Below are 27,309 nucleotides of genomic sequence, written 5' to 3'. Positions count from 1 at the left end.
TAGAATTAAACAATTTTAAAATAAGGCTGTAACGTAACAAAATGTGGAAAAACTGAAGGGGTCTGAATACTTTCCGAATGCAGTGTATACATATATATATATATATAAAATAATAGTGAAGACATCAAAACTATGAAATAACATATATGGAATCATGTAGTAACCACAAAGTGTTAAACAAATCTAAATATATTTTAGATTATTCAAAGTTGTCACAACGCTATTATCAAGGAATAAGGTGGCTACTTTGAAGAATCTCAAATATAAAATATATTTTGATTTGTTCAACACTTTTTTGCTAACTACATGATTCCATGTGTTATTTCATAGTTTAGATGGCTTCACTATTATTCTACAATGTAGAAAATTGTAAAAATAAATCAAAACCCTTGAATGAGTAGGTGTGTCCAAAATTTTGACTGGAACTATATGTATACAGTGGCAAGAATAAGGATGTGCACCCTTTGGAATTACCTGGATTTCTGCATAAATTGTTTATAAAATTTGCTCTGATCGTCATCTAGGTCACAATAAGCAAACACAGTCTGCTTAAACTAATAACACACAAACAATTATACGTTTTCAGGTTATTGAACACACCGTGTTAACATTCACAGTGCAGGGTGGGGGAAGTATGTGAACCCTTGGATTTAATAATTGGTTGACCCTCCTTTGGCAACAATAACCTCAAGCGAACGTTTACTGTAGTTGCGGATCAGACCTGCACAACGTTCAGGAGGAATTTTGGACCATCCCTCTTTACAAAACAGTTTCAGATCAGCAATATTCTTGGGATGTCTGGTGTGAACTGCTCTCTGGAGGGCAGGCCACAGCATCTCAATCGGGTTGAGGTCAGGACTCTGACTGGGCCACTCCAGAAGGCTTATTTTTCTTCTGTTGTTGATTTACTTCTGTGTTTTGGGTCGTTGTCCTGTTGCGTCATCCAACTTCTGTTGAGCGTCAATTGGCGGACAGATAACCTTACATTTTCCTGCAAAATGTCTTGATCAACTTGGGAATTCATTTTTCCGTCGATGACAGCAAGCTGTCCAGGCCCTGAGGCAGCCCCAAACCATTATGCTCCCTCCACCATAGTTTACAGTTGGGATTAGGTTTTGATGTTGGGGTTCTGTGCCTTTTTTTCCCCTCACATAGTGTTGTGTGTTCCTTCCAAACAACTCAACTGTAGTTTAATCTGTCCACAGAATATTTTGCCAGAAGCGCTGTGGAACATCTAAGTGCTCTTTTGCGAACAATGTTTTAATTGGATAGCAGTGGCTTCTTCCATGGTGTCCTCCCATGATCACCATTCCTGGTTAGTGTTTTACGTATATGGTACTCATCAACAGAGATGTTAGCATGTTCCAGAGATTTCTGTAAGTCTTTAGCTGAAACTCTAGGATTCTTCTTAACCTCATTGAGCATTCTGCACTGTGCTCTTGCAGTCATCTTTGCAGGACGGCCACTGCTGGGAGAGTAGCAACGGTGCTGAACTTTCTCCATTTATAAACAAGGCTTTTAGAGATACTTTTGTAACCCTTTCCAGTTTTATGCAAGTTAACAATTCTTAATCTTAATTTTGTTCGAGGCATGGTTCACATCAGGCAATGCTTTTTTGTGAATAGAAAACTCAAATTCTGTGAGTGTTTTTTATAGGGCAGGGCAGCTCTAACCAACATCTCGTCTCATTGATTGGACTCCAGGTTAGCTGACACCTGACTCTAATTAGCGTTTGGAGAAGTCATTAGCCTAGGAGGTCACACTTTTCCAACCTACACTGTGAATGTTTCAATTATGTATTTAATATAGACAAGAAAAATACAATAATGTGTGTGTTATTATTTGAAGCACACTGTGTTTGTCTATTGTTGTGACTTAGATGAAGATCAGATCCAATTGTATGACTCATTTATGCAGAAATCCAGGTAATTACAAAGGGTTCACATACTTTTCCTTGCCACTGTATATTTTTAAAATATATTTTCCTTTATTATGTTCCCCTAACTGTACCACCCATCCCCTAATTGGAGTAAACTAACGGGCAACAACACTACTTCCAGCTTTTTCTCTTCTTTTTTTTTATCCCATCCTTCAGCTACCCTCATCTCCTCCCATCTATCGCTGAAGACCATCCAGTTTTGCTTTCTAGCTGGCATATATTTTTGACTGTGCCGTTTCACAAACATTCTGAACCTCTATACATTTTACGGACCCAGTATATTTTACATTAGTTAACTTGTTGTTTTTAGTCCCACCCTTCAGCTCCACTCAACCCCTCCCATCTATCTCTTAACACCATCCAGTTTTGATTTCTATTTGCCATATATTTTTCAACTGTGCTGTGATGTTTCACAAAAGTTCTGAACCTTTCCAGTTGCGTTTTATTGATGGTAATTTGATACCCTGACGAGATTCTGAGGCCCATTGTCTGTCGGGCCATTCATCCGCCGCCATCGCCTCATGTTTCAGGATGATGCATGGCCCCATGTCACAAGGATCTGTACACAATTCCTGGAAGCTGAAAATGTCCCAGTTCTTCCAGACATTGAGCATGTTTGGGATGCTCTGGATCAACGTGTAAGACAGCGTGTTCTAGTTCCTGCCAATATCCAGCAACTTTGCACAGACATTGAAGAGGAGTGGGACTACATTCCACAGGCCACAATCAATAGCCTGATCAACTCTATGCGAAGGAGATGTGTCGTTGCTGCATGAGGCAAATGGTGGTCACACCAGATACTGACTGGTTTTCTGATCCACGCCCCTATCTTTTTTTTAAGGTATCTGTGACCAATATGCATATCTGTATTCCCAGTCAATGTGAAATCTATAGATTAGGTCCTAATGAATTTATTTCAAAAGATTGATTTCCTATATGAACTGTAACTCAGTAAAATGAACAGTACAATCTTTTAAACTGTTGCATGTTCCATTTATATTTTTGTTCAGTGTAGTTTTTGGTTAAAAAAAGACCAGGAATTCAGCTGGAAAAAATATGTAATTTAGGAAGTCTGTTCCCAAGTATTCCCACTAATAAAAAAAAGAGACATATATATATATATATATATAGTGTACAAATTATAATTATTTTCCAGCCCTCCTACCATTCGCTCCGATCTAGTTGCCTACCCATGCTGTAAGGGGAATAAGCGACTGTAAACACTAGGGGCCAATGTATCTGAAATGAGGACGGTAATAAATAGACCTGTGTGGGACTCCGCAATGACATTACCCTGAGGCAAGGCACAGGGTATGCCATGCCGTGCAGGCTTGCTCCTCTACATACAGTGCCTTGCAAAAGTGTTCAATGCCACGTTGCACCACAGACTGTCCAGGAGTTGGCGGATGCTTTAGTCCAGGTCTGGGAGGAGATCCCTCAGGAGACCATCCGCCACCTCATCAGGAGCATGCCCAGGCGTTGTAGGGAGGTCATACAGGCACGTGGAGGCCACACACACTACTGAGCCTCATTTTGACTTGTTTTAAGGACATTACATCAAAGTTGGATCAGCCTGTAGTGTGGTTTTCCATTTTGAGTGTGACTCCAAATCCAGACCTCCATGGGTTGATACATTTGATTTCCATTGATAATATTTGTGTGATTTTGTTGTCAGCACATTCAACTATGTAAAGAAAAAAATATTTTTTTGTTGTTGTTGAATTTTTACCCCTTTTTCGTGGTATCCAATTGTTTTTAGTAGCTACTATCTTGTCTCATCGCTACAACTCCCGTACGGGCTCGGGAGAGACGAAGGTTGAAAGTCATGCGTCCTCCGATATACAACCCAACCAAGCCGCACTGCTTCTTAATATCGCGCACTGCGCCCGGCCCGCCGCAGGAGTCACTGGTGCGCGATGAGACAAGGACATCCCTACCGGCTAAGCCCTCCCTAACCCGGACGACGCTGGGCCAATTGTGCGTTGCCCCACGGACCTCCCGGTCGCAGCCGGTTACGACAGAGCCTGGGCGCGAACCCAGAGTCTCTGATGGCACAGCTGGCGCTGCAGTACAGCGCCCTTAACCAGGAGGCCAAGAAAAAAAGTATTTAATAAGAATATTTCATTCATTCAGATCTAGGATGTGTTATTTTATTGTTCCCTTTATTTCTTTGAGCAGTGTATTTGCTATGAAGCCCCTAAATAAGATCTGGTGCAACCAATTACCTTCAGAAGTCACATAATTAGTTAAATAAAGTCCACCTGCGTGCAATCTAAGTGTCACATGATCTGTCACATGATCTCAGTATATATACACCTGTTCTGAAAGGCCCCAGAGTCTGTAACACCATAAAGCAAGGGACACCACCAAGCAAGCAGCACCATGAAGACCAAGGAGCTCTCCAAACAGGTCAGGGACAAAGTTGTGGAGAAGTACAGATCAGGGTTGGGTTATAAAAAAATATCTGAAACTTTGAACATCCCACAGAGCACCATTAAATCGATTATTAAAACATTGAAAGAATATGGCACCACAACAAACTTGCCAAGAGAGGGCTGCCCACCAAAACTCACGGACGAGGCAGGGAGAGCATTAATCAGAGAGGCAACAAAGAGACCAAAGATAACCCTGAAGGAGCTGCAAAGCTCCCCAGCGGAGATTGGAGTATCTGTCCATAGGACCACATTAAGCTGTGCTTTATGGATTGACTTTGGGGGGGTGAATAGTAATGCACGCTCAAGTTTTCTGTTTTTTTGTCTTATTTCTTGTTTCTTTCACAATAAAAAATATTTTGCATCTTCAAAGTGGTAGGCATGTTGTGTAAATCAAATGATACAACCCCCCCAAAATCCATTTTAATACCAGGTTGTAAGAAAAGGAAAAATGCCAAGGGGGTGAGTACTTTCGCAAGGCACCGTATGGTAAGTATGGTAAACCCTGTTTCTGGAAGCCATCGTTTGGGCTGGTTGCTTCAGCGCAACTATGATTAGTAAGTAACTATAACAAATCCATCAGGTTAAAATATCATACTAATTGGTGTCCAACCACATGGTTTCCATCAGGTTTAACCTGACTGGAGCGTGGGTTCCCTCGCATGGGTTCCCTCGCATGGGTTCCCTCGCATGGGTTCCCTCACATGTTCCATTACCTACTCCTTTATCTAAGTCTAACCCAACTCAAAGTAACAAGTGAATCAAATTGTATCTAATTCAAAACAAGAGGTTTTACCAACTCCTACTCCCTTTGTCTGTTGCTGTCTACAATGTTTTCCCACCAACTGTCCATAGCGCTCATCAGTCATGAAGCTGGGTTATAGCCAAGTCATTATGATCTCTGCCTGTTTTGAGACTCTTCCTTCCAACAATGGGCATCAGTGTCGATCAAAGGTTGGTTCAATAGGAACCCTGGTATGTGGCCAGTGTTCAGACATGCTCTCTCCCTCTCCAGCCTGCCTATCAATGGAAGGAAGCTACTATCTGAGCTCAGCCAGGAATTCTATTTCCAAGTGGACGACGTCTGATAAATCATACGCATACACACACACTGTCTTGGGAAAGGAATGTGGCATCTCTCCTGCGTGTGTTAATGCTAATGCAATTCACGTGATTCATGTTGAAAAGCAGCCAGTTTGTTTTCGTATTGTCCTGAGGGAATGCACAGTGGCATCACCAGCGGGAATAAGGGAGCCATGATGCTTCCTTCCTTATTCCCTCGCATCTTCAGATAGTGACCAATGAGGTGCCCCAAACCACAGTATAAGGACCAATCAGGGACTTGTGCTCAGGGGAATTTCCAGTTTCCACAATGTTTCTAAACAGCAATGATGCCAAGGTCAGATGTCATGTCATGGAGAGCCATCACTGTCTACCGCGGCTGAACAATAGTGAAGGCAATTGCCAGATAACATGCCAGCTACTTACAGTACAATCTTAGAAAAAAGGGTTCCAAAGGGTTCTTCATTTGTCCCTATAAGAGAACCCTTTTTGGTTCTAGGTAGAACCCTACCCAAAAGGGTTCTTCAAAGATTTTTCCTATGGGGACAGGCAATTAACTCTTTTAGGTTCTAGATAGCACCTTTCTAAGAGTGTAACAGTGGATGAAAAGCAAACATGACAAAATGAGTCAGCTACAAAACAGCTGCTTTAACTCGAACTCTAATACTCCACTTGCTTATGTTTATATTACCATCTTACCCTTTCACACCATTGTCAGAGAGAGAGAGAGAGAGAGGACAGTTCTTACACTGATACTGTAACCATAGAAATAGAACTACTACAAGACAATAGAATGGGTAAATCAGAACATTACTTGAATATCGGATTAACATTCTAGTAATTACATTTCTATGACTGTAACCAGCCTCTGCAGACTGACGCGATGACGCCTGCCTCTGTCAGAGTGTGAATAACACTTTGCTCGCACTTCTTCTAGCGTTGGTGACTAATTCAGATGATCAGTGTGGATCATGAATGAGTAGGGGAGGTGTGATCCTTCATAGCACCACTACTGCTACCGGATACAGGTTGACTGGTCTGTCTCCTAATGGAGGCACAGATTTGTGGAAGCCAGGGGTCAGGCAGCTTTGGCACTATGCATAATATACTGTAATTCTATAGCGCTAGTTCTGGAGGAACATTCATATAGACATAGCGATGGACACACGGATTATGATAGTGTTACGAATGTGTTATGAAGTCGTTATGTAGGTACCCTTCAAACAATGTGTCAGCCTATAATGAATGTGCTGAATAGTTGATCATGTAATGTATACACTCAAAGTATCTACTCTTGTATGACAAATTATGGACAACTAGCTATAGGGCCCAGTACTGTATTATGAGGTAGCCTACAGTCGATATTGGATGTTGGTTTTAATCTCTCTCTCTCTCTAGGCTTACAGTAGATTTGGCAAGACATGATTTTGTGATGAGAAAACATCAACAATGACTGACAGTGACAGCTCTTTTGTACTTCGCTGTGCTGCAGTTGCACTTTTATGCCTCCACTGCATTAGGACAACCAATGACATAAGAACCTTACAATTCATTTGTGATATAATTCAAAACATACACTACCGTTCAAAAGTTTGGGGTCACTTAGAAATGTCCTCGTTTTTGAAAGAAAAGCACATTTTGTGTCCGTTAAAATAACATCAAATTGATTAGAAATACAGTGTAGACATTGTTAATGTTGTAAATGACTATTGTAGTTGGAAACAGCTGATTTTTTTATTGAATATTCATAGAGGCTCATTATCAGCAACCATCACTCCTGTGTTCCAATGGCATGCTGTGTTAGCTAATCCAAGTTTATCGTTTTAAAAGGCTAATTGATCGTTAGAAAACCCTTTCGCAATTATGTTAGCACAGCTGAAAACTGTTGTTCTGCTTAAAGAAGCAATAAAACTAGCCTTTAGACTAGTTGAGTATCTGAAGCATCCGCATTTGTGGGTTCGATTACAGGCTCAAAATGGCAAGAAACAAATAACTTTCTTCCGAAACTCGTCAGTTTATTCTTGTTCTGAGAAATTAAGGCTATTCCTTGCGAGAAATTGTCAAGAAAATGACGATCTCGTGGAACGCTGTGTAGTACTCCCTTTACAGAACAGCGCAAACTGGCTCTAACCAGAATAGAAAGGGGAGTGGGAGGCCCGGTGCACAACTGAGCAAGAGGACAAGTACATTAGAGTGTCTAGTTTGAGAAACAGGCGCCTCACAAGTCCTCAACTGGCAGCTTCATTAAATAGTACCCACAAAACACCCGTCTCAACGTCAACAGTGAAGAGGCGACTCCGGGATGTTGGCCTTTTAGGCAGAGTACCTCTGTTCTTTTGCCCATCTTAATCTTTTCTTTTTATTGGCCAGTCTGAGATATTGCTTTTTCTTTGCAATTCCTGGAGTCGCCTCTTCACTGTTGACGTTGAGACTGGTTTCAGAAGAAAGTCTTTGTTTCTGGCCATATTGAGGCTGTAATCAAACCCACAAATGCTGATGCTCCAGATACTCAACTTGTCTAAAGAAGGTCAGTTTTATTGCTTTTTTAATCAGGACAACAGTTTTCAGTTGTGCTAACATAATTGCTAAATATTTTTCTAATGATCAATTAGCCTTTTAAAATTATAAACTTGGATTAGCTAACACAACGTGCCGTTGGAACACAGGAGTGATGGTTGCTGATAATGGGCCTCTGTACGCCATTGTAGATATTCCATTAAAAAATCTGCCATTTCCAGCTACAAAAGTAATTTACAACATTAACAATGTCTACACTGTATTTCTGATCATTTTGATGTTATTTTAATGGACAAAAAATGTGCTTTTTTAAAATCAAAAACAGGGACATTTCTAAGTGACCCCAAACTTTTGAATGGTAGTGTATATGTAATATAATAAAATAATAACTCAAATGCTCAGATATGAATGAGGTTTCTCTTTAGTGAGTAACAAAATGTACATCCCAAAATACACCCTATTCACTTGATAGTATACTACATTACTTGTGACCATCGTCATACGTAGTGCACTATACACTGAGTGTACAAAACATTATGAACACCTGCTCTTTCCATGACATAAACTGGCCTAGCTGAATCCAGGTGAAAGCTATGATCCCTTATTTATGTCACTTGTTAAATCCACTTCAATCAGTGTAGATGAAGGGAAGGAGAAAGGCGGGTTAAAGAAGGATTTTTAAGCTTTGCGAAAATTGAGACATGGATTGTGTATGTGTGCCATTCAGAGGGTGAATGGGCAAGACAAAAGATTGAAGTGCCTTTGAATGGGGTATGGTAGTAGGTGCCAGGTGCTGTGATTTGTGTCTGCAACGCTGCTGGGTTTTTCCACGCTTAACAGTTTTCCGTGTGTATCAAGAATGGTCTTGACACAACTGTGGAATCAACATGGGCCAGCATCCCTGTGGAATGCATTCGACACCTTGTAGAGTCCATGCCCCAACGAATTGAGTCTGTTCTGAGGACAAAAGGGGTGGGTGCAACTCAATATTAGGAAGGTGTTCTTAATGTTTGGTATAGTCAGTGTGTAGGGAATAGGGAGCCATTTGGGACGCACACAAAGCCAAATGAGCACACTTTCCACTGCAGTCTTGGAACATTCATTTATCTTTATGCAGATGTCAGGGAGGACCAGTGACCACTGCCCATAATGAGGACACAACCAACCCCACAGCCTTCTGTAGAGACTTCCCAGAAGACACCATAGCAAAGAAGACCACTTTCTCCTGCATGCAGCTCTGAGAAAACACGCTCTCTGATGCCTTCTACACTTAGGACATGACACGCTATCAGAGTAAGAGAGAAAGAGAAAGTGTGAGAGGGTGTGAGAGTGCAAGGGAGTGAGAGAGAGAGAGAGAGAGAGAGAGAGAGAGAGAGAGAGAGAGAGAATAGAGAGAGAGAGAGAGAATAGAGAGTGAGAGGAGAAAGTGAGAGGAATGGACTGGGCGAAAGTCAAATGAGGTCTCTGCCTCCTCGTGCTGTTTCAAACTCTGACAGCTGAAGCCCCTTGGACCAATGGCATCTCTCTTCTCCCCATTCTCCCCTCCCTCCATCATACATCCCATCACTTTGTCCACAGGATTAAAACAAAGCCTCTCAGCTTCTGATCAGCCACTTTGGACAGGAAGCCACAGACTCAATCAGACCATATTTGCAACACATAGAGATGACACACATAGGGGAAGGTTCATTGAGAGCCTCAAACTGACCATGCAGAAGAGAATATCCTTGTAATAAGCCCCCTATCCAATACCTAGCCTACAGTATATTCTAATCATCCCCATCAAAACTGATGGAGGATAGAGTGCCCTTTGCAGCCAACACCAATGACATGTATTAACAATCTGCCCTTTTAAAATGGTCATGTAAGTTCTTATTTTTATTTTTGTATAATTTTAATGTTATGGCCATTGTGTTTGCGATTGAGCCTTCGGAATGGAATCCAAAGACAAAGTGAATGTGACATTAAAGCTTTTGAATGTAATGTAATTTAACCTCTAGATTAGGTCAATTCAAATCTGGACTTTGAAGCCAGTTCCACTACTGATTTTCAATATTTCCCTCTAACCAGGGACTGATAATAACCTGGGACACCAGGGTGCAATTCATTATCAGGTAGAACACAACCGGCAGTACTCTGGACCTGCAGGCTCAGATTTGAATACCTCTGCTCTAGATATCAGTATGCTGCTTACCTTCCGATCATGGTGGAATGCTGCTGGACGGCAGCCTCCAGAAGGCGCTCCAGGATGGTCCACTCCCCCATGATGGCCGTGGTTCCTCCTCTGGGTACAGGAAACCCGCTGTAGGCCCTCCTTCGGGGCTTCGAGGTGCCCTAGGCTCACCTTCGTCTACCCACCGGAGGGGAAGCGAGAGTGCTGCTGCTGGGTGGGACTGGGGGCAGAGGGCGTCCTCTACTACAGCTCACTGGGCCCCCATGGCTGCCTGGTGGATATCCATGGACCCTGGCTCCACCCCCACCGCGCTGACCTGAGATGACTGGAACGGTGCTTCTTCTGTGTGCTGCCGTGCAGACGCGCGTGCACGTACAAGCACTGTATCTGGTGGCAGAGTTGGTGTCCCTGTTTTCACTAGTTCTGCCCTCACGTGGGTTCTCTCTCTCTCTGCGATCCTGCCCTCTAGGTGTACCTGGCCTTTCTACCTATCTCTGTCTCCAGCTGCTTTCACACACACACACACCTGCTCGCTACCACAACACACATAGAAGAGCCTCACACTCTCTCCCCGCTGTCGTAATCCCTCAGCCACTGTGCTGTGTCTGGTAAAACACAATTAAACCAGACTCACACACTCTAAACGCCCTGCCATGCACTGAGACTTACAGTGTGCAGGAGCAGTGATCCATCGCACCCAGTCTCACAAGCACACTTCACGCTCACACGCTCGCACATTGTCCTCAACAGTCAAAGATCAGCGTCTGTCTTCTCGCTCCACTCCTCCCTCATCCTCTTCTTCCCTCCCTCCACTGTCTCTCCTCCGTCCTCTCTCTCTCCTTCCCTGTGGCTAGTCTTGTGCTTCTCTGCCTCTCTCTCCACCTCTCCCGAACAAGCTGCTACCTACCGCTCTCCCTCCACATTGTCTAGTTTTCTGCTTCACCCTCCCTCTCTCATCTCTCCTCGTTCTGTTCACACTGTCAGCGGAGTTGTGTACCTCTCTCTCTCTCTCGTTTATCGCTCGCTCTCCCCCTCTGGCAGAGAGTGAATAGCTGATTCGCTTCTGCTCGTAAGGAACGCTCCCCACTGGTTTCTCTCAGCGTGATAGAGGAATAATAGCTCTTCTTCTCCTCCTCCCTCCCTCTGCCTTCATCTTGCTCCTCTTACAGTTTGACTTCACACTCTCTCCGTCTCCACCTGCCCACTCCCTCTCACTCTCTTACACTCTCGGTCTGTCTGCAGCCACCCGGTTCGCGCGTGTCCAGAGGATTAGAGAAGAATCATCGCTCTGCTCCTCCCTCCATTGCTCTGTTTATCCCCTCCTTTCTCATCTCTCACTGTTCCACTCCAAATACAACACAACCGACACACAAACCATTTTCCATTATCACTCTCTTCCAGCCTTGCCTTTCATCCATCCCTCCATTTCCCCCACCTCCTGGTGTGCCTGTTCTACCTCTCCTCTCACCTTCTGTGTGTACACAGAGCGTTCACATTGACAACTGTGTTTATTGGCACTGGCATGGTGTTGGGGGATGCAAATGTAGAAGACTTGTCGTGGTCACCTTTGCTGTTATGGTCCCTCTCAAATGCACAAACACTTGCTAATTCTCTGGTGGAAGATGATATTCAACGTTTGGAGCAACGTGGGAAAAGTCTAATGCTGCAGTGACTGTGAGAGCCTGTTGGATCTGGAGTGATGTACTCAGGTGATGCACCCCCCTCTCTTCAGGATCCAGACCCGTATCCTCCCAGATGAACACAGCCGTGGGACTGACTGGTAAAAGCTACTGTATTGTACACAGTTCATATCACTGTTACCCATCCTCTCACGTTCAAGAAACCTGTGAGGTTCAGGTGAAGACCATAAATATCTCCCAAGAGGGTCTTTGACATAATCATGTCCTAAATGAGTGACCTAAGGTCAGTACCTGTGCAGTCAGTAGGGGAGGGGATGAGGTACTCACCTTCACTATTCGTGTGTATTTGAGAAAAGACAGCTCGAAGACAGGTATATAAGGACTATAGGTGAGAGGACTGATGGTTGCTGACTCAGGGAGCCGCGTCGAGACACACTATAATGAAGTGATGCAGGTGAGCAGTGAAAGCGTTCATAATGTGTAACGCTCTGCTCCACTCACGGCGCACCATTGTCATCTACCTCATGCTAATGCAATCTGACTCCATCAATGGCTCGCACATGTATATGGTGAGGGAAAATAGGAGATAAACATGAAAACCATCGCTCTCAAACACACACGTAAATCTATACACTCAGAATGACTGAAGGTCATGGTGAACCAAGATGGCTGGTAGCATCGATAGATTAAACGAGAACATTATTGTCCATTGCGTTGTGAAATAGCCATACCATAGGTATGGTTTACTACAGGCACAGTCTGAGGCACCAGTGTGTTGAGTGTAACTACTGTGGGTAGGGGCAGGGCGGTGTGGGCACCGGAGGTTGCCTGGCTGGAAGGCACAGGGATTAGCGTTGTGGGGAGGGATCAGAGGCGGGTGGTGGGCCACTCTTTAGGTAAAAGATTACATTTGCACCCCGATTAAGGGATAAGCAGCTTTGTCGGAGCTCCAGGCACCCACGGGACCTGGGGATACTTCCATACTGCCTGGCCAGGGGTAATTAAAGTTTATGTAGTTAAGGTTTAAGGTCTCCCCTCCCTGTCGGTGTCCTCCTCCTCCCCAACTCCATATTAATGCCCATGATTTTGGAATGAGATGTTCAACGAGCCTGTATGTCCACATACTTTTGGCCATGTAGTCTACATTATATGGACTCTGTGTAAAATAATACTGGCGGACATGATTTTTGAATGACTACCCCTTCCTCTGTCCACCATACATCTGTAAGGTCCCTCAGTCAAGCATTGAATTTCAAGCAGATTCAAGTACCAAGACCAGGGACCTTTTTGACAGCCTCAAAGATGGGCAGTGATTGGTAGATGGGTAACAATAAATCAGACATTGAATATCTCTTTAAGATGATAATTATCAAGTTAATATTCCTTCCTGTCAAGTTAATAATTCTGCTATGGGTGATGTATTAAACCACCCCGACGCATCAAAGATGGTCATCCTTTTGAACTGAGCTGCAGGACAGGAAGGAAACTGCTTAGGGATGTCACCATGATGCCATTGGTGATTTTAAAAGTTGGCTGTGATGGAAGAAAACTGAGAATGAATCGACATGTGACTCTACAATAATGACCAAAATGAGTGAAAACTATACATAATAAAAAAAAAATCCAAAACATGTATATATATATGCAACAAGTCACTAAAGTAATACTGACAACAAAAACAGCAAAGGAATACTCTTTTTGGCCGAAATGCAAATTCAACACATTACTGAATAACTGCCTCCTTATTTTCAAGCATGGTGGTGGCTGCATCATGGTATGGGTATGCTTGACATAGGCAAAGACTGAAGAGTTTTTCAGGATGAAAAGAAACGGGATGGAGCTCAGCACAGGCAAAATCATAAAGAAAAACCTGCTTCACACCAGAGATTGGGAGATGAATTCACCTTTCAGCGCGACAACCTACAACACAAATCTACACAGGAGTTGCTGACCAAGACAGTGAATGTTTGTGGCCAGGTTACAGTTGGCTTAAATCTGCTTGAAAATCAATGGCAAGAATTCAATTTTGTAGTCAAGAATTGTGAAAAGAACAGCCAAATATCTTAAGAGACTTTCCCAAAACTCACAGCTGTAATTGCCGTTAAAGTGTTAACATGTATTGACTGAGGGTGATGAATACTTAAAGGTAGTGTTATTTTCCATGAATCTTAAAAAATATAATCTCATCCACTTTCACAGTATTTTGTGTAGACAATGGACAAATATGTACAATAAAATCCATTTGAATCTCACTATGTAACACAAAATGTGAAGAAATCCAAGGGCCGTGTACTTTCTATAGGCACTGAATAATACATTTGAGACACTATTTTCAAAGGTCACACGACCACTAAGATATTTCTATATACCACAAGCACCATGGATACACTATGTAAACTAGACCCTTTAAACATTGTTGAAATTGTAAAAATATTTTTGTAAGCAATGTAGTGTTTTTAAGCTGTTGAAGACTTCAAATTTCATCTGGAGACTTATGCTTGTGGTCTTGAGACAATTTTAAGAAATATGAAACTTCTTTGCAATCATACTAGACACCTTAATAATGCATGACTTATTTGTTGAGAAGCACAAACAGATTTAAATAGCATAATCAGAGTAAAAATAAAAACAATTTCATTAATTAACTTGCTTTAATGAAATCAAGTCAGATTACAGCAAATCAAGTGACTTTGTACACAACAGATATAACTGAAAGAATGTACCGAAGTCCACATGTTGACAAGTGGCTTTAAACGTTTTTCTTCCATTAACAGCCTTGTTATTCACTCAAGAATTCACTCCTTCTAATGAGGGCATTAATCTTGGTTTTGCAAGAACAAAAGACAAGATCACCAACTGGGAGAGGGACAGGAGAGAGCCCCCTTTCTGAAGCCTTTAACATTCCCAACTGATGCCGACAGACCCAGAATCAGTGTATTTAAATATCCAAATGCATTAGAACTGACCCTGAATCTGACGGGCGCCATCTGGATTGGGCTGGTGCGTGAAAATATCATTGCACAGCAAATAATGTTCCAAATCGTGGTGACTTGGATCTTCAATATTTTCCAACAACACAGATTTAAAAGGGTGGCAAATCCATCACTGACTTAAAATGGGCCGAGTTGATTGGAGACATTTGAGGGGGCAAATAGTAGCTCTTTGGCTGGCTGTCGCCCAGTGGCGGTGGGTGAGGCTGTGTTGTGAGTGACATCACAGTCCTGAACAGTTCCAGAGGTTGGTTTGGTCTCTAGGTGATCTCCCTGAAGGCCCTCTTCTCAACATACTTCACCTTGTGTCTCCTCTTGAACCTGCGGGAGGAGGCGGAGCACACAATCAAAGCACTTCAATGGCTTTATCAAATCAAGACTATATTCTCTTGTATAATAAAGACAAAAGGAGACGTGGAGGGGAAACAGCACATTGCCCTCAGTTCCCAGGAGGCTGTTTACACAACAGCTCCCTGAGTTCCATGATTGTCTTCACATTTCCGTGGAAATACTGTGAGCGCAAGGATGGGTTCATCACTGGACATAGTCATGCTTATTAAGATGACAACCAAAAGAGAGGTATACTACAACGCCTGTCAGCCAGCTAACTTTGATAAAACAACAAAATTAACTATTTTCTGGTTCATTAAGACAGCTAAATGTGTGTTTGGTTGTTGGGTCAATTAGACCAATTTCACAATATTATGGTCTAACGCATAGATCCTGCTTTGTAGTATACCTCTCTGGAAACAGACAATAATGCAAACAAATCTAGAATGTTCTAGTATGAAAGTTATGAGTTAATGACATGCAGAAACGACTATGTATAAATATATACCTGACACGAGATGCTGTTTGTTTTACAGAAAGGGAGAGAATAACTTACTTGGCTCGTTCTCTGGGCTCAATCATGTTCCTCTTTTGCATACTCTTGAAGCGGTCCTTGGGGACACTGCCCTCTGGCTGCAGGACACAGAATTACATGTGGAGAAGGGAAACATGTCAGTACACATCAGTAAATCCATATAAATAAAGATTGCTCTGATGAGGGACCTTGCTCCAAAACGGGTCAGCATGTGACATTATTGTGAATTAAGTTGCTATGCTGTGACTTTTTCAGCATTTCAGTTTCACACACATGTACATGGGTTCAAAAGGTCAGCCCAGTGTGAATGCATTGTAGACAGTGAGAGGGATGGTCAGTCACAAACCTTGAGTGTCCGCAGGGATCCAGGAATCTCATCACTCAGCTGGATCTCTAGATCCTGAGCCTGGAACCTGGGGAGATATGTGGGGGCCAAATTCAGACAGAGTATGGAGATCACAGAGAGGACAACGGCACAGACGAAACTCACACTAAGGGGAAAGCAGCACTATGGAAATCAGGCTAAATTACTTTGTTTGGAATGGGGTATAGGTTTTTCTGGAGCCCATTGTTATAGAAATGTCTAAGGCTTCTTCCAGTGAATACTAGGATGCGTTTTACCTGCTTTTCAAATTGGCCAGGAAGCTCTATGGAGGACCTGTTGCATCTCGCTCTAGATATAAATTGTAATAAACAACCAAGATGGTAGATGAGAATAGTGGCATTCTTGTGGAGGTACTGACTTGAGTCTGCCGAGACGTCGGGGCATGGACTTCTCTGCCTCCTGGTTGGCCTTCCGCTGGGCCACCCTCTCTCTGGTCCGCTGCTCCCGCCTCTTCAGGGTCGCCTGGGTGGAGCGCAGCTGGAAGAGCTGCTGCTTCTTGTCAGTGAACACCCTTGCCGCCTGCTTCTGTTGTGACTGAACAGCAAAAGAGACACCGTCGGTCAGATCCTAAGCTAGCACATGGAGGGGAAAGGCTAGAGCACATTAGGGGGAAAAGGCTTTGTAGTCTTGCATGCCTTTATCTTGTCGGCTCGCTCTCTCTTCCTTTCTTTCTCTGTCTTTTTCTCCTGCTGCAAGCCACCACGAATAGAAACATCATCCTCCTCTTCCTCCTCCTCCTCCTCCTCCACTAACCCTTCCACTAGTTCCTGGAAGACTGTCTCCTGCAGAGAAACAACAGAAGAAGGTCAGGCAAAATGGAGCTGAAGGACCACATACAGGTCTGAATTGTGTAATGATGAACAGTGGGATCTGTCGTCGTACCTCAGTGGCAGTATCCTCTCGTTTGACAGCCAGCTGTCTCTCGATTCTCAGCTCCGCTCTCTCCCTCTTCACCTCCACCTCATGGGCCTCTTGTAAAAAGGACTGGGAGAAAAAGGTCAGCACTTCAATACATCAACCACAGCATTACTCAACATGAAGAGACAGAACACCACACACATCATGGGAGCAGAAACAATAAGTTGGCATTGGCATTTAAAATCACTGCTTACGTGTATTAAGTTACCTGATGGGAGAAGAAGTCTGGGTTGTAGGAGCCTCCAGGGGTTATGACCTCCACTGCCGGGAGAATAGAGGGCTTTGCGTTCAGCTTCTCTGGTCGCTAAGAATGAACAAGACAGCGTTTAAAACTTAAATACGGTAAGACAGTAAATATCCAAACACTCTTATTTGCCTAAGTATCCCTTTTCACGATACAGCACATACAATACTGAGAGACTATAAACTTTAAGGCAGTGACAATGCTGCAGTCTCACCTTCACACGCCTTTTCCCCGTTTGCTCAAGGTAGTAAGGATCTGCGGTCTCTTTGGCTGCAATATGAATAAAAGGTGGTCACAAACACTGACAGAAAAACTCCAACTATTTATTTGACTTAGTTTAGCATTTTGAATAGCCAAACTTACCCTCTCCTCCCCACAAGTCATAATAGGGTCTGTCTGGGAAGTTGTTGGCTGCCGTCTTTGCCTTTGACGTTTTAGTTGCCTGTCTGCGGTTCAAGAGCCGTTTCTGTCTCCGTGACAACACACCCATGGCCGCCAATTTCTCAGCATTCTCTGCAATGCGGCGGAGTTTCTTTGCGTTTGGTTGCTGGTAGGCCAAAACACTGGGGGAGAGAGGGAATTGAATTTTAAATAGTGTCCTAGACTTCAGTGTGTACAATCACATCTTATTATGAGAAATAAGCTAACCAGAGTACACTTGTGTACTTATCAAAATACAGCCTTGCTGCATGACTCCAGTTTACAAAGTGGGGGGAAATCTGCGTAGTATTAGTTTGTGCACATTAGCAAAACCTTTCGCAACAGAAAACAAAAACAAGTATTTCTTATTGGACAAGTTCAGGTAGTACCTTTCCCGTTTGTTTCCATTTCATTACTAGTAAATACGACCCAGTAGAGGGGAAACAGCACATTGCCCTCAGTTCCCAGGAGGCTGTTCACACAACAGCTCCCTGAGTTCCATGATTGTCTTCACATTCCCAAGGGAATACTGTGAGCGCAAGGATGGGTTCATCACTGGACACTGTGCCATGCGCAAGCTGACTGAACCGGGCCAAACCATCTCCAGCTAAGGGCCAGGGAAGGATGGGGGTGAGAGGGCAATTGTCAGGGTATATCAGAAAAACTCACTCTTTAGGTGGAGGGACAAGGGACTCATGCTGCAGGATCAGGTCTATCCTCAGGGGCCGTGACTTTGACTTCTTCCCCTTCTTTCTCTCTTGGACTTCTAGCAGACACAGAAAACACAAACTTCAGTGATTTGACACTCCAAACATTAACAAAGTTGAAGCAGAAAATATATTTGAGTAAACAGTGATATTGCTTACCTGGCAGGACACTTTTTTTCTGCTCTCCGATGTCCACAAAGAACAGGCTATCATCTGGCTTCTCAGATATCAGTCCTCTGTCGAATAAAATATTTAAAAAAAGTTTAACTAGGTAATTCAATTTGAATCAAAATATGTAGCTACGGCATAAAGCATGTGTTAAACTCTAAATATAAGTATTAACGTTAGTAACGTTACATAAAAGCAGCCGAATCATAACGTTACTAGTAAACAGGTTAAGAAACGATTCAGTTTAGGTGTGTTGCTCTAGCCAACTCCCTTGGTTAACCAGCTTAGCTTGCTTGCTAATTAGAATAAACAATCCAACGTGTACATTAGCATTGTAAGGTACAACTTCCATTTTTGCAAGATGTTGACCTGGACTGATTGACATGCAAACCTAGCTTGCTAGAATAATCAGATGTTTAATAATGTCGCAATACCTGCTAAATATACGCTTATTAGCAGGTAATAAAAGCTGGCTAGACAGCTAGCTCTGTTGGCAAACATGTTGCTCACCCTGTAGCTCTTTCCTGAAGTCTCACGGCATCCAAAAACTCTTCGATATCTTTAATATCAATGTGTTTGTTCCAATTCTTTTTCTTTTTCTTATTCTTACGCTTCCTCCGGCCACTGTTCAAGTCATCTGATTCGGCCGACGATTTTAAAGATATGAATCCTGGCTGCAACGCTGCCACGAGTTTGAGTCTCTTAAGCGCCGCCATGCTGGATCAGCCTTCTTTTCTTTGATGAGGTTTAACGGCAGTTGGTATCCAATAAATGCTGCATTACCGCCACCTACTAGACTGGAGTATAACTCCCTTAAACCTTGCTTGAAAAAAATACAAAATAAATAAATACAACAAATGCCCTACCATCTAACACTACTAAAAACATAATAATAATGTCTAAATAAAATACCATACTCCACTATTTAAATCTATCTAGTCCTACTTCAAATCAAATTTATTTATATAGCCCTTCGTACATCAGCTGATATCTCAAAGTGCTGTACAGAAACCCAGCCTAAAACCCCAAACAGCAAGCAATGCAGGTGTAGAAGCACGAGGGAGTGCTTTCAGGCCAACAGCCTGAAAGAATGGGACACCACCGCTTAACAAACCCTGTAACTATTCTGATGTCAAGTCTCGCACACCCAAATACTTATCTGCAGCTGACACCACAACCTTTATTTTCTTGGACTTACGTTCCATCCCTGCAGTACAGTTGATAACCATTGCCATAAATGCCAAAAATCCAATCTTACTGAAACGTATAACACTTGCTGGTTTATCCCTCTGTACTGGTACAGATCTACTACTCACACCACTCCTCTCAGAATCCCTCCCTCTGTACTGGTACAGATCTACTACTCACACCACTCCTCTCAGGATCCCTCCCTCTGTACTGGTACAGATCTACTACTCACACCCCTCCTCTCAGGATCCCTCCCTCTGTACTGGTACAGATCTACTACTCACACCACTCCTCTCAGAATCCCTCCCTCTGTACTGGTACAGATCTACTACTCACACCACTCCTCTCAGGATCCCTCCCTCTGTACTGGTACAGATCTACTACTCACACCCCTCCTCTCAGGATCCCTCCCTCTGTACTGGTACAGATCTACTACTCACACCACTCCTCTCAGGATCCCTCCCTCTGTACTGGTACAGATCTACTAGTCACACCACTCCTCTCAGGATCCCTCTCTCTGTACTGGTACAGATCTACTACTCACACCCCTCCTCTCAGAATCCCTCCCTCTGTACTGGTACAGATCTACTAGTCACACCACTCCTCTCAGGATCCCTCCCTCTATACTGGTACAGATCTACTAGTCACACCACTCCTCTCAGGATCCCTCCCTCTGTACTGGTACAGATCTACTAGTCACACCACTCCTCTCAGGATCCCTCCCCCTTGACCCATCTTCCTCTACTTTCTTCACTGCCTCAGCATATGACAACTTCTGCACTACTCCAATCTTGGAAACCTCAACCTGCCTCACTCGCACAGGACATTTCTGATCCCCTGCCCAATGGGCACCCCTACAATGAACACATTCCACTACTTTCCACAATGCTACGTATTCCTTTGTCTCATGCCCTTCTGCACACTTCTCATACCTAGGAACCTCCCTCCTACACACTGATGCCACATGCCCATAAGCTTGACACCTGTAACAACGTGAAGAATTCAGGACAATAGCTCGTAACATCACTTTGTCGGAAAAAGACTCAACATCAAAACTCAAAAGAACAGACAATGACTCTTCTGTTCCTCCACTCACGCCACTGTCTGCATCGCACCAAACAATGAGCAACACAAACACCGGGAATCTTCCCCTTCAGTTGGTCAGCTTTCACATTTACCACGACCCCATTAAATCACTCCTTTCAATGGCGCCCTTTTCTTGAGTGCAAAACAATTCCCATCTCTTGCCCCCCATTCACTTAACTCAGAGCACTTGCTCCCTCTGACCAGCAGAAACACATACAATTATCACCAGACCACTTCTGGTTTCCTTCACCGATTCCACAGCACCCAACTCTGTTTTCACCTGCCCTGAGACCAAAAATGGATCTTCCAATAGGCAAGGGTCCACTTTTTCCAAAAACGTCCCTCCTACTGTCACAGACTCATCTTTATCCTGACCCTCGGTGCAAGCCTCAGGCTCCGAGAACTTCACCACACCTACCACATCCAACGTTATGGTGCATTACCGCCAGCTACTGTACTGGAGTGTGGGCCAGAAACAGGCATTAACTAAATCCTACCTGCCAGATCCGTTGCACTTAAAAAAGACAACACAATATTTGAGACAATATCTAATGACGTTCTACTCAATATACACTTTAAACTAATTTCCTGTAACAATTTCTCCCTCAAATTAGATCTGAGCCTCTCTCTTTCCCTCTGATACTGCCCACATGGTAGCAATATATGCTCTACGGTCTCTGTTTCCTGGCAATAATCACACTTTCCTGTTGGATGCTTTCCTCCCACATTTAAGGATTTATTCAACTGGCTGTGTCCCACCCGTAATCTTTTAAAAATAGCCTCCTCTCTTCTGTCCCTTACTGCCGTGGGTTTATAGTACCTCATACAGCAGGCCCTGTCTGCTACGTGACCTAAGGGACTGGAGACTCCTTAGCACTGCACATGAATCAGAGCGAATAACTACTCTGTCTGGCTTGACTTCCTCCACCCACTGCAAGGCCAACAGTATGGCCATCAGCTCTGCCGTTTATACAGCCAGATGATCTGTAACGCGTTTCCTGACTCTCACCCCCACATTCCTGCACTACAAATGCTGACCCAGAACGTCATGTCCTCGGATCTTTTGAACCATCTGTGTATATGGCAACAAAATCCTGATACACTGTATCCAGACGTCCATTAAACAAATCAGATGGATCAACACCCATCTTTCTGTAATCTCTCCAACGCTTCTAGATCAACTACTGGAGGCGGGAGTAGCCACGGTGGATTTACAGGAATAGCTACCATTGGACTAAACTCCCTTCCATACAGTCCCATCACCTTCGCCTGGGTATTACCCACTCACCCAAAGCTTGTGTTCTGTCTTCGCTCATGTTCCCAGCATGCCTGTAAAATCCCTTTTGCAGGATGAGACACCCCATGTCCCTGTTAGGTTGACCCAATAATTCATTGCCAGCTGCTGTCTCCTAATCTGCAATGGCATATGTCCCCCATCTCCACCTGTAGTGCAGCCTCTGGGAGATGTCCGAAAGGCCCCACTACATATATATTCTGAGTCCTAGTCCCTGTATGACATCTAGCCTTTCTAATGATGTCCGGGCTGTCGAACCATACGCTATGCTGCCATAGTCTATTACAGATCGGATCAATGCAACATACATGGTCCTCAATGAGGAACGCCCAGCTCCCCAATCCTTCCCCGCTGCTCGACACCACCCTACACTTCCCTAGTTGCTTCCCTCTGCGCCATGTCCTTACAGTACACCAACATCTCTTAACACATTAGCATTACAACTTCCCCAATCAACTCCTTTATCACAGCCGTTAACCTTGTCGGACTCATCTCCCCAACTCCTCTGTCCTCCCTAAACTTCCGAACCACTTTATGTTCCTACTGACCTGCATACTTGTTTCATTTTCTTCTCCATCACTATCTCTTACCATATCTAACCCAGTCTCAGCATAGCGGTGCCAACTGCCGCCACACCGAGTAAAGTTTGATTGTTTGTTAATCTAAGATTAACCGCTAGACACCGCTTTCAGCCTCTCTGGCCAAATCTACTACCAGAACAGTACCCGGGAGTTCAACGAGCGTCTGCGTAGCCCTCCGACGTCTCCAGTCCATGCTCTGCTGGATCAGCTGTAGAATGTTTTTTCTTTTGAGGTTCAGCATGAGCTGATGGGCCTCTATCGCCACCTCGAGGAGGGATTGTGTAAAAACCACCCCTGGAAATAAGATATTTGTAGGCCCAAAATGTATCAAATGAAGATTTTTGCTATGTATTTTTTCTAGGTATTTTAATACTTTTGTGATTTAAAACTTGTTTATAATACTAAAGCAATGTTTGTCACAATACACAAACCTTCCAAGAAATGTCATCTGAGAATCTAAGTTGTTTGATTTCTTACATTAACAAATTTGGTAACAGAAATCCAGTAATTGCTAATTTTGTAATTATAAACATTTTGTCTCGTGCACTCACGTGGAATCACGTGTCCCATAAAACACCTTAAATTAGTCCATAAATGTCATACATTTAAATGGTCAATATCTGCCAATGCAATAAATATACATTTAAAAAACATCGCACATTATGTAGTATATCACGCTTTTCTGAATGTATTGATCATATTTTTCAGTTAAGATGATTGATAATTGATTGAATGGGTCAATTGATAAACGTGTAGAAAAGTTGGTCTCTCTTGTCGCAGCAGATGCATTGTGGGTAACCTGCCATTTTAACCCAATATAGGACTCCATTCTGTTGTGGGAACAACGCAATAAATAAGGACACGAGACCAGTTTAACATTTAAACATTAGCTGTTGTATCAAAGGTAAGTGTCGTGTTTGAAATATATTTTTTTAATTGTGTATTTGTGAATTTTCACTTTTTTTGTTCTTTAGTATCTTTTTGCAACTAAATCCGCGATCATAGGGAAACCCAAGCTCGACGACCGAAAAAGCAAGCTATTATTTGCTTGTAGTAACTAGAGACCAAAGCATTCCTGTCGAATTTGACACGGTTATGCACCGGTTCTGAGTGATCTTCTGAGTACTGAAGTTTTTCAATCGATTCCTAGTGGTGTTTAGAACAATCTTCAATGTGTTTGTTAGTATAAAGCGGCAATGTCATCGTTTAAACGTCGTTTTAATTGTCACCCTCTTGTAAAACACATTCGAATTTTCCTTCCCGTTAGTACGTTCCTGTTACAGCAGCCATCGTCTCCAATGCGTAAGAGGCGGGGACCTAATTTGGTGAGAAACATTGCTCATTGGCGAACAAGGAAGAAAATCCCGCCCATCAGATCACTAAACAAGTCCCGATTGGTAGTTGTATGAAACTGTTACGCTGTAATTCGCTCAAGTTTGATGTTCATCTTTGCGTAATTGAGCCACAGACTTGGGTACAATCCGTGTTGTAAACAAATATCAAATTGTAAGCATGTTGATTGGTAGGTTACTTTAAGTGGTATCGGCTACTAGTTACCTGTCATTGTACTCTAATATAATTTTTGGATTAACCAGTACTAACCGAATCTGATTACTTTTTACATTTGGATTAATTTTCCTTTAGAATCGTTAGACAAAAGATCCATCGAACGCTTTGTGTCATTCTAGTGGTCTCTACTTGTGATCAGGTGGAACAAATTTAAACGTGCCTTTTTCCAATGATGACTTGAAAGTCTGCGATTAGAAAGGTGGTTATGTATTTTGTTATAACAGTATTTCTAAATGTAACAGTCTTGTTTTTCAAAAGTTTCTAATCGGATGACAATATTTTTGCTAGGGTAACATTAGTTAACTTTGTAATCAGATGACATGTAACAGATTATTCCAAACCACGTTGATTGGACAGTGTATCCAATCATTAATAGACCAAACAATGTGCTTTTTTATGGTTTCATAGAGTTGAAATGTGTCTCACCTAAAATCAAATGCCTCATGAAAGCTTGGCATTTGGAAGTATGACATGTGGTGTTTATCAGGCTAACATGGTTTTACGCTGCAATTTGATATCTAGTTGGTTACACTTCCATTAACATTCCTTTCTCAACTTTGCCTTTATTCAGGTAATTTGTAGGAGCCATGGCCCGTACCAAGCAGACAGCCCGTAAATCTACTGGAGGCAAAGCCCCACGTAAGCAGCTGGCCACCAAAGCTGCCCGCAAGAGTGCCCCTTCTACTGGTGGGGTCAAGAAGCCCCATCGCTACAGGTGATGGAGAGTGATGAAACGCATAGTGCCTGAACAGCCTTTCACCCACCTGGTGTCGTGGTCTCCTTTAATAATTGTGTAGATGGAGTAAAGGACCACAGTGGTTAATTAATTACTGTGTGTTTTACTCCAGGCCTGGTACTGTGGCCCTGCGTGAGATCCGTAGGTACCAGAAGTCCACTGAGCTGCTGATCCGCAAGCTGCCCTTCCAGCGCCTGGTGAGAGAAATCGCTCAGGACTTCAAGACTGACCTGCGTTTCCAGAGTGCAGCCATTGGAGCCCTGCAGGTCAGGGTTTATGATTTCTGTTAACCTGCCAAATAACACTAAAACCAGCCCTATCGGGAATCTGTACACTCAAAGGGAAACTTCATAATTTTGCCAATGAGGCCCTTTTATCATCTTTTGCTGAGTCGGCTGAACTACTGAATGCAATATGTCTGTCCAGTATGAAGAAAGTTAGTTAGGTTTGCGAGTTAATGTTAGTTAGTATTAGCACAATGACAAAGTCTATGGGTTTCTGCTAGCATGCTCATAGATGTAAACTTTTAGTCATTGCACTAATGCTAGTTAGCATTGGCTCAAGAAACTTTCTTCATACTGACTCAGGGGAAGTAAAGAGCCTCATTGCCAAAATTATGACGTTTCCCTTAAAAGGTGGTGACCTACTGGCAGTCATCTCCCCAAATGTTCAAAGAATGCATTGGTCCATACCGAGAGCTTATGCATGTCAGCTGAATCAACTTTTTTTGTCTGCAGGAGGCCAGCGAGGCTTACCTGGTTGGTCTGTTTGAGGACACCAACCTGTGCGCCATCCACGCCAAGCGTGTCACCATCATGCCCAAAGACATCCAGCTGGCCCGTCGTATCCGTGGGGAGCGTGCTTAGACTCCTCCCTTTTATTTTTTTTTATACCTCAGTCTGTCTTTTCCTCCCTTCCCACTTATCCTTATAAGGAGCTTGATTTGAGTAATTGTGACACAAGTAAACTGTAGTCTTGTCCCCCTTAGTTCTCTTAGCAGCAGACTTTTAGGGTACTTTGTATCTGTTTTGAAGCTGATCTGAGTCACACCTTTGTATGCAACTCGGCACAGCAAAGGGTGCATGCATGAAGCATCTTGGGCAAGCATTTCCCCCTCCTATTACATTATGACAGGGTTGGTTTTCTAATTGATAAACGTGGTGTTTTTACATGTACCCTTAATTATAATTTTTTTTACAACTAGTGTTTCTACTGTTTACATGATACATTTACAAATGGTTAATTGTGTTCTGAAATTGATCAATAAAAATGACTTTGCATGATTCAAAATATTGCATAGGCTTATGTAGTACAATGTTTATGTATTTCTCCCATGTTTTTATCCAGGTAATATTTTAGTTCCTTTATCAGGTTGTGATGCCTTTTTCACACTGATTTTGTGTTTTTTAATTATTTTTAATTTTTAAGCAGACATTTGTAAAAATCCAGGATTCTCATACAAAGGTGATAAACTACTGTTCCACAACTGGTTGAGTGAAGTGATTGGCCTGTACTGAGTTGAATGCTGCTGGCAATGGTATTTTGAATAGTGAACCGTTTTAATGTTTTTTGAACTGTCATATTCATTGGCAAAAGTACCCACTTTTACTTGCCAAGTGAAGATATTTTTTTAATAGAAAATGGTGAGTGAAAATCACCAGTATAGTACTACTTGACTAAATATTTGGTTTTAAATATACTTGATCAAATTCCTTACTAAGCACACGGCACCGTTAACTTTATTTTTTACGACTAGCCAGGGGCACTCCGGCATTTATAAGCATGTCCAAAATCTTTACATCACATTCAGACTTTGCGCGTCATACTATATTTCTTATAATATAATTAAGATGTGTGAATTGTTTAGCTATTACTGCATTGTTGGCGCTAGGAACACATTTCGCTACACCCGCAGTGACATCTGCAAAATATGTAACTGATTTGTGAGGAGTGAGTCTGATCAGAGGGAGTAGGGATGACCAGGGACGTTCTCTTGGTAAGTGCGTGAATTGGACCTTTTTCTTGTCTTAAGCATTCAAAATGTAACAAGTCCTTTAGAGTGTCGGGGATAATGTGTGGCGTAAACACTGTCCAAAATATAATTACAGTACAGATACCCAAAAAAAACTAATGTAGTACTTACGTATTTTTACTTAAGTACTTTACACCACTGATTGGAAACCAGACCTCTTGACATTTGCACAAGACTTGTGAATGTAAGGTTGATATAGAAATGCACAGTAACTTCAGCATAATAGCTTTCTTGAACATGGCAAATTGAAAAGCCAAAACGTTTCCACAACATCTTGAGAAAAATATTGATAGCAAGTATGCTATGTTCGCATATGAAATTTGGAAACTGATATAAAGTAACATTCAGTGGCGTACAAAAAAA

General features: G+C 42.8%; 3 protein-coding genes across 3 annotated transcripts in view; 1 reads left to right on the top strand and 2 right to left on the bottom strand.

Moving 5' to 3' along the window:
• LOC115141648 (gap junction delta-2 protein-like) overlaps nucleotides 1-11,361 on the bottom strand; it is a 36,083-nt gene extending 24,722 nt beyond the window's left edge. The window contains exon 1 of the mRNA XM_029680701.2: nucleotides 10,145-11,361. Coding sequence (XP_029536561.1) covers nucleotides 10,145-10,215 — 71 coding nt within the window. The 5' untranslated portion in view covers nucleotides 10,216-11,361. The remainder of the gene's footprint in view (nucleotides 1-10,144) is intronic.
• Nucleotides 11,362-14,395: 3,034 nt separating this feature from the next.
• On the bottom strand, nucleotides 14,396-19,294 carry LOC115141647 (ribosome biogenesis protein NOP53-like). The gene is made up of 12 exons (XM_029680699.2): nucleotides 18,971-19,294; nucleotides 18,452-18,528; nucleotides 18,255-18,351; nucleotides 17,529-17,728; nucleotides 17,380-17,435; nucleotides 17,130-17,225; nucleotides 16,886-16,987; nucleotides 16,639-16,785; nucleotides 16,362-16,537; nucleotides 15,965-16,031; nucleotides 15,640-15,716; nucleotides 14,396-15,074 (listed from the first exon to the last, which is right to left on the bottom strand). Exons 1-12 carry the CDS (start codon nucleotides 19,174-19,176, stop codon nucleotides 15,014-15,016), a joined length of 1,362 nt encoding a protein of 453 aa, XP_029536559.2. The 5' UTR covers nucleotides 19,177-19,294; the 3' UTR covers nucleotides 14,396-15,013.
• A 4,112-nt stretch (nucleotides 19,295-23,406) lies between these two features.
• Nucleotides 23,407-26,400, top strand: LOC115141644 (histone H3.3A). Its single transcript, XM_029680696.2, has 4 exons — nucleotides 23,407-23,513; nucleotides 24,750-24,893; nucleotides 25,027-25,180; nucleotides 25,652-26,400. Exons 2-4 carry the CDS (start codon nucleotides 24,766-24,768, stop codon nucleotides 25,778-25,780), a joined length of 411 nt encoding a protein of 136 aa, XP_029536556.1. The 5' UTR covers nucleotides 23,407-23,513; nucleotides 24,750-24,765; the 3' UTR covers nucleotides 25,781-26,400.
• The last annotated feature ends 909 nt before the right edge of the window (nucleotides 26,401-27,309 follow it).

This window comes from Oncorhynchus nerka, linkage group LG14 (genome assembly GCF_034236695.1).
Source record: "Oncorhynchus nerka isolate Pitt River linkage group LG14, Oner_Uvic_2.0, whole genome shotgun sequence".
NCBI classification, from domain to species: Eukaryota; Metazoa; Chordata; class Actinopteri; order Salmoniformes; family Salmonidae; genus Oncorhynchus; species Oncorhynchus nerka.
This window is presented reverse-complemented; position numbering and strand designations above follow the sequence as displayed.